The 7,307-nt window shown below is 51.4% G+C and overlaps 1 protein-coding gene across 1 annotated transcript in view; it reads right to left on the reverse strand.

Annotated features, from left to right (window-relative positions):
* The window catches only part of LOC104405859 (bestrophin-1-like), an 8,351-nt gene extending 1,257 nt beyond the window's left edge, over positions 1 to 7,094 (reverse strand). The window contains exons 1-8 of the mRNA XM_010014700.1: positions 6,943 to 7,094; positions 5,976 to 6,070; positions 5,150 to 5,383; positions 3,960 to 4,114; positions 3,159 to 3,236; positions 1,608 to 1,760; positions 1,350 to 1,430; positions 484 to 635 (exon numbers count right to left, since the gene is read on the reverse strand). Coding sequence (XP_010013002.1) covers positions 484 to 635; positions 1,350 to 1,430; positions 1,608 to 1,760; positions 3,159 to 3,236; positions 3,960 to 4,114; positions 5,150 to 5,383; positions 5,976 to 6,070; positions 6,943 to 7,094 — 1,100 coding nt within the window. The remainder of the gene's footprint in view (positions 1 to 483; positions 636 to 1,349; positions 1,431 to 1,607; positions 1,761 to 3,158; positions 3,237 to 3,959; positions 4,115 to 5,149; positions 5,384 to 5,975; positions 6,071 to 6,942) is intronic.
* Positions 7,095 to 7,307: the final 213 nt, after the last annotated feature.

Below are 7,307 nucleotides of genomic sequence, written 5' to 3' on the forward strand. Positions count from 1 at the left end.
CCTGTGGCTGCCACTAAATACGTCAGGCCCCCCACAATAGGGATGCTCATAGTAAAGGAGAGCATGGAAAAGAGGTCAGAGGCATCCTTTTCTGTGGAGGATGTTGGCTATTGTCTTTGCATGAGCCTAGAAGTCTCTTAGAGTGAGATTTTGAGGAAGAGTGAGATTTGACTATGGAGGAAAATACTACTGCTTGCTCTTACTCCTCAGATACTAAATACGTCAGGCCCCCCACAATAGGGATGCTCATAGTAAAGGAGAGCATGGAAAAGAGGTCAGAGGCATCCTTTTCTGTGGAGGATGTTGGCTATTGTCTTTGCATGAGCCTAGAAGTCTCTTAGAGTGAGATTTTGAGGAAGAGTGAGATTTGACTATGGAGGAAAATACTACTGCTTGCTCTTACTCCTCAGATACAATACCCTGCACAAGACCTGCTCCAAGGTGTAAATGCAGGCTGTTCTTACACCCCATGGCTGTGCTCACCTGATATCAAAAGTTGAGCCAAGGAACGATGGGCGCTTGTACTCAGCGGTGGCTGCGGTGTAGGGAGGCTGAGGATCAGGCTCGTTCCAGTATAGGTCCTTTTCCAGAATGGGTAAATCCTGATGCATCTCGTCCACTGCCATAAGAGAGACCTGCAGAGGACAGCAGAAGCATCACATGAGGTGAGTGACATTACACATACGATCATGGAACGGTTTGGATTGAAGGGACCTTAAAGCTCCCCCAGCTCCAACCCCTGCCCCGGGCAGGGACACCTTCCACTAGAGCAGGTTGCTCCAAGCCCCTGTGTCCAACCTGGCCTTGAACACTGCCAGGGATGGGGCAGCCACAGCTTCTCTGGGCACCCTGTGCCAGCGCCTCAGCACCCTCACAGGGAAGAGCTTCTGCCCAAGAGCTCACCTCAATGTCCCCTCTGGCAGGTTCAAGCCATTCCCCTTATCCTGTCCCTCCATCCCTTGTCCAAAGCCCCTCTCCAGGCTTCTTGTAGCCCCTTTAGGCACTGGAGCTGCTCTGTGGCCTCTCCTTCAGGAGCCTTCTCCCACTGAGGGGGAACACTGAGCTGTCCCCCTTCACCCTCATATTTTCTGGGAAGCCTTAGGCTCTCCTGCTCTCCTTGTCATCTCCTTCTGGAGCTCCTGGGCCCCTTCTTAACATGCAGCCACCTCAGGAAAGCATGGGGGTAATGGCCACTGCTTCTCCACCCCATTGCAGGCACAGGAGGTGGATGGTGAAGGTGTTGCAGGAGAACTTTGCACTGACAGGGCTTGCTAACCATTCAGGTGCAGTCCTGCTTCAGTGTTCCTCTGCAGGTGAGGCTCATCTGGAGGACCCTGCCTTCACTTTACCTGCAGGTTCCTGTCAATGAGCCAGTTGGTTTCAAAGTCATCATCATCCTCTCCAAAAGGGTTGATGAGCTGCTCAGCCACCTGCATGTGGAGGGCACATAGCAATGGTCACCATGGTCATCCCTGCCCCTTTCCCCTTAGGGAGAAGTCAAGCATGATATCCCTTGAACAGTGCAATGCTGTTCCTCCTATAAAGGTGTGGGTTAAAGCAGGAGGCTGCATCAGGTTCCAGATGCAGATGTATTTTCTTGGACTTACCTTTAACCAGCCAGCATAGAAAAAGAACTGCAGAAACGTAAAGACGGGCACGAAGAGATCTAGTTCATGGCCAGGATACGCCTTTTCGGGATCCAGGAACTGCCGCCCAATCAGACAGGCCAAGAAGAAGCTGTAAACAGCCACGGTCACCACCTGGGAAAGATGCCAGGGGACACACCAGAGGAGCCTGAGTTCCCAGCCTGAGTTCCCAGCCTCTTCACTTGCACCCCACTCACCTCCAAACAGCAACAAGCTGCTGGATCTATAGCCTTTTGAAAGCCTTGGATTCAGTTATCATAGCATCAAAGAGTGGTTTGGGTTGGAATGGGCCTTAAAGAGCATCTGCTTATGACAGGCTTCTCCTCTGCTTTCTGCAGGAAGGTGCATTTTGACTTTACATATGCTCTTTGCCCCTTAGGTATTACATTGCTATGTAATATGAAATACACATATGCAACATGAAATATGCTGTATTTCATTCCATGCTGTCTCTGGAATGACATCTGTGTAGGCATCACAGAAAGAAAGCAAGGGACATCCTGGATGGAAAGAGCTGAAAGGACTGGCACATGGCTGCCTGGTGGTTCTGCTGCTGAGCTAAGAGGTGCTGTGAGCTCTTTTCATTCCTGTCCTTGCCTCTCCTGAAAGCTGTCTCCAGCTTCTCATGGCTCAGCCCATGCTGTCAGGGCTGCTTCCAGCTCAGGCAGAGGAACCTGGTAGTGCTGCTTTGAACTAGCTCCTTCCTTCCTGCTCCTCACACTGGGCCTTTCATATTTGCCTGCCTGCTTGCCCAGATTTCAGGCTGCAATGAGCTTTGTGCTTTTCTCTGCAATCACGGGACTGGAAACTTCCCCTTTTCAGATTAAAAGCAGCTTGAGGCTCTTGCGTGGTCTCTACATGCAACAAGAAAGAGGGCTCAGAACGAAAGCACCCAGCATCACGCGACTCTCGAGCTAGCCACACAGTTCCTTGCAGGGGTGTTTTGTGATGGGCAGGATAGAGAGGGACTGGAATGACAGTGTGGATGGGCACCTAGGAAAAGAATGGGTTGTGTACTGCAAAGATGTGCTATGATATTGCTTTTGCTCCTAGCGTGCAGGACACGGGGCTGTGCAGGGGTAGTTTTCCAGCGTGTTCCCCATTAAGCTGCAGTGCCACGTGAGTGGAAGCTGTTCCCCTTTCACTGTGCAGTGCATTAGTGTTATCTGAGCAGCTGGATTGTATCCGACAAAGGAGCCGAAGCGTCTGTCTGGGTTTGCATCCAGGGAGCTATTAGACACCTGAGAACGTGCACGCAGCTCTCCCACACGTGGCACGACTCCATCAGAGCTGCCCTGCCTGCTTGTAGCAGCTTTGCTGGGCAGATGGATCTCAGCTCTGCTCCAGTGATGTGATCCCTGCAACAAGCAGGCACTGGAGCAGTGATATGTGATAGGATTTAGTGGTGGTTTTGGCAGCCCTGGGATAATGGTTGGATGTGGTGAGCTTAAAGGTCCGTTCCAACCTGTTTGATTCTATGATTCTACAATAGGTGTGGGAAACCCTTCTCACCTGAGTGTAGACCAAGGGGATGCTGATCCAGTCGTACCCGTAGAGTCGCCCGCATTGGCTGCGCAAGGTGTTGAGCTCCTGCAGTGAGGGAAAGGAAGAGCCTGTCAGTATAGCTTTGCATCTCCTTGCTGGGGACACTAAGCCTCTCCAGCCCCACTGCCCTTCATTCCTCCAGCCCACTTCCACCTCCTCACACCTCCCCTGGAAGGGGAACTCATCCTCACGCCAGCAGATCGTCACCAGGGTCTCGTGCTTGCCCCGGAGGAACTCATAGCAGAGATTATCTCCTCCCAAAATGAGCAGCCAACAGGTTAGGCAAGGAATGTCTCAGGAGCATCCATTTCTCTCTCCTGACTATACAGTGAGTCTGGATAAATAGCCCAGAGGGAGACATCTCACTCCAGGCAACAGAAAGAATGTGACTTTCTCTGCACATGAATACCAGGAAGGATAAGCTGCTCTGGACCCTTTTTCTGTGCAGCTGGGCAGGGATGGTTGCCAGGTCTTGTGGAACATAGCCTGATTCCCAGGACTACCTAAGAGTTTTCAATAGAGAAGTTTTCCAAAGAGACCTTGGTTGCTGGGGATGCTTTTGACCTCTCCTGGTCTCTTCCAGATACATGTTTCCTTGCGGCTTTCCATTTGAATCCTAGAGGCCTCCAGTGTAATACCCCTAGGGACAGGCTTGGCTCACTGTCCTACCTCATCATTCCTATTCCTTGCCTGACTCTGAAATCCCTGTAATTCCACATAGAGGATCAGGTGAGGATCCCAAACAGTCACCTATTCCCTGTCACTCACATTCAGGATGCCTTGGAGCAGCACGCTGTCCCGGATCCTCCCCTCGTTCCTTGCCTTCACAGCCAGATTGGAGAACCACACACACGGGATCCAAAACTTGTTGTGCGGGGAATTCAAGCTCTCAAACTTCTTGTGCTCTTCTGGTGTCATGAGGCCTGGGTGGAAAACAATAGATGGGAGAAGGATGGCTGTAAAGGGCAGAAAGGAATTGATCCGATCTGAAATGAAAATGTCTGAATCTTAAATGGTCACCTTGGCTCCCCTTAAAAATCACATGAAATACTTGGGCACTCAGCTTTTGGGAGACATGTAGAAGGAGGATGAGTCTTGTTAAAACACTGAGTTATAGAAGTTTAAGAAGCAGGCTTTATCTCATTTCATTTATCTGCAGCATATCTGACCAGATCACAGTCAGCAGGGAGATAAAGAACTGCTGAGGGTGTAATTGTTTGGTGTATGTAGAGTTTGTTGAGAATGGGTTAACTTGTGTCCTAGAAGTGCCTGTTTCTCTCTCTGGGTTGCAAAAGGAAGCCAGTTGAGTAGGGTTCTAGTTGACATCTCCTTTTGGGCAGGCTGGGAAAGGTCATACATTGAAGAGCATCTCCAGAGAGGATTCAGGAAGTCCAGCACTTGAGGTGTGAGGCTCCAGTTCCTACCTGCCCAGTGGAAAACTGTTGCCCTGAGGGGGGATGAACATTGCACTTGGCAGGGGTCAGCTTGTGCTCTGCTATAGTTCTCACTCCAGGCAGCAGAAAGAATGTGACTTTACTACAGAGAGCAATTCTCTTCCTGCTTCCAGAGCAGGGTGAGCAGCTCCCAGTGAAGTTACTGCGCCTCATTACCGTTATCTAACCAGCCAGGGCTACCCTGTGACTTGCAGCATCTCTGCACCGACAAACAGGATCTTGACACTCTCCTTATGTACAAAAACTCGGGTAGAGACCCTTCATCTTTCAAACAAACCTTCCAGCCACTCTTAGGAACATGCCGTGCAATAGACAAACATCAACCATTGATGATTTCAGAAGAGCAGATCAAGCACTGCTGCAGACATCAGCTGAGCACATTACAGCACCCTTCCACCTTCAGGTCACAAAGCCCTTTCCAAGGCTTTTTGCCCCGAAACCAGCAGCAAGATGGTGCTGTCTGCATGATGCCAGAGCTGTGCAGAAGGCAGGACCAGCACTGACCTGCCCTCACGACGTGCTCCATGCTGGGGAAGCGCTTGTAGACAGCGGTGCTCACTGAGCGCAGGATGAGGACGCCGCACAGGTTGCTGTAGCGCATGAGGGTGCGACGCAGGAGCCGCCCGTACTCGTCCTCCCCATCCACGTTGCAGGAAACCAAGTTCATGATCCGGTCAGGCCATGGGATGCTCTCATATTGAGCCCACCAGCGGGACACCACCAGAGCCACATAGAAACCTAGAGGTGAGATGAGCACACGAGCTGTCCTAACGGGGTGGGAGATGTCGATGCTCGTGTATAGGGCATCTGGTTCTGCTCATATGGGGATGGGTGCAGGCATGAGTGTGGTGACACACTGGCACAGGGTGCCCAGAGAAGCTGTGGCTGCCCCATCCCTGGCAGTGTTCAAGGCCAGGTTGGACACAGGGGCTTGGAGCAACCTGCTCTAGTGGAAGGTGTCCCTGCCCGTGGCAGGGGCTTGGAGCTGGAGGAGCTTTAAGCTCCCTTCCAACCCAAACCATTCCATGATTCTATGCAATCCAGATCTCCATGCTGAAGTTAAAGTCTGGGTTTCAAGGTTTATTTGGTGCTACTTGGTGTCTGCCCTCCTGGCAGAGCCCAGAGCATGGCAGCACATCTGGCCAGTGCAAGCTGTGTGCTGGGGACATACCTCACAGCTGCATCATGAAATGATGCTTGAGGAGGTTTGCAAAGGCAGAGGGAGGGATCTGCTGAGCGAATCCTGCCTGCCTGCAGAGCGATATCAAACCAGGAAGAAGAAGTGCTGTGTCTTTCCCCTCCCTGTGTGTTCCCAGGCAGAGCTCCTTACCCAGCACAAAGGACACAGGGATTAGCTCAGCATAGCTGTTGCAGTAGAGCGCCAGCTTCTCAAACATCAGCCTTTGGCTCTCATTCAGGATCAGCCTAAAAGGGAGAAACAGAAGAATCAGCCTCAAAGAAGAGTCTGTGCCTTGCTGGGCCTGCTGGGATACAGGAACCTGACAAGGGAAGTCAAGGATGGGTAGTCAGGACACTGCTACTCCATGAGTCTGGGGATGCTGTGGATGAACACCCCTCGTGAGCCCACCTCCCAAAATACCCTGCTGATCAGCCCAAAGGAGCCAGACGTGGTCACTGATAGAGTGTAAGTGATGCACTTACTGAGGGGCTGGCACAGGGTGCCCAGAGAAGCTGTGGCTGCCCCATCCCTGGCAGTGTTCAAGGCCAGGTTGGACACAGGGGCTTGGAGCAACCTGCTCTAGTGGAAGGTGTCCCTGCCCGTGGCAGGGGTTGGAACCTGATGAGCTTCCAACCCAAACCAGGCTGTGATTTTATGATTCTATGAGAACCAGAGCAGCCACACAGTGCAGTTGCCACATTACAGATCTGTGGTCCCAGAGCTGATGTCAGCTCTCAGAAATGTACCCAAAGCATTCCCTGTTGTGTAACAAGGGAAACTCTCTCCTAAAGCTCCTGGCTGTGGGCCATCTCCTCTACTAGTTCAGCCATGGTCTCCACTGATCTAGACATTCTCCTTCTGTAGGTAATCATCAAATGGAACTCTTCACCACATGCAAGAGAAACTCTGTTACTTCCCAGGACAGAAAAAAGAGATTTATCAGCTTCTAAGCCACATTGGATCCATGAGGATCCTTTCGTCCTGTGCACAGGGGCTGGTGAGTGGCTGGCCAGGTCCTCTTCACCAGGATCACTGTCCCAACCCTGCATTGCTCAGTTGGACTGCTCCAGGACAAGCTGAGAGTGAGGGGTTGTGTTTAAGGTATAAGGATGCTTACCTGTAGACAAGACTGATGGTGAAGTAGAGAGAGATGAAGATAAGGAACTCGGAGTAGAGCAGTTTGTAGATGCTTCCTTTCCACTGGAGCAGAAGCTGTGAGAAGGTGCCTAGGCGGGCATCAGCCACGCGGTTGGTGTATGTCACCGTCATCACAGATCCTAGTGGACACACAGAATGAGCAGAGGAAGCTGCCAGCAAGCTTGCACAGAAGCAGGAGACAGGGACACCTCAGGCCCTCAAGCAAGCCAGATGGAAGGAAGGAAGAAAGAAACAAGTTGAGGTCAAAAGACAGGTAAGATGAAGTCAGTGCCACGGAGAACCAGGAGGAAATTTATGGTATGTAATGAATTTGATGAGCTTGCC

This window comes from Nestor notabilis, unplaced genomic scaffold, assembly GCF_000696875.1.
Source record: "Nestor notabilis isolate BGI_N333 unplaced genomic scaffold, ASM69687v1 scaffold8435, whole genome shotgun sequence".
Classification (NCBI taxonomy): domain Eukaryota; kingdom Metazoa; phylum Chordata; class Aves; order Psittaciformes; family Psittacidae; genus Nestor; species Nestor notabilis.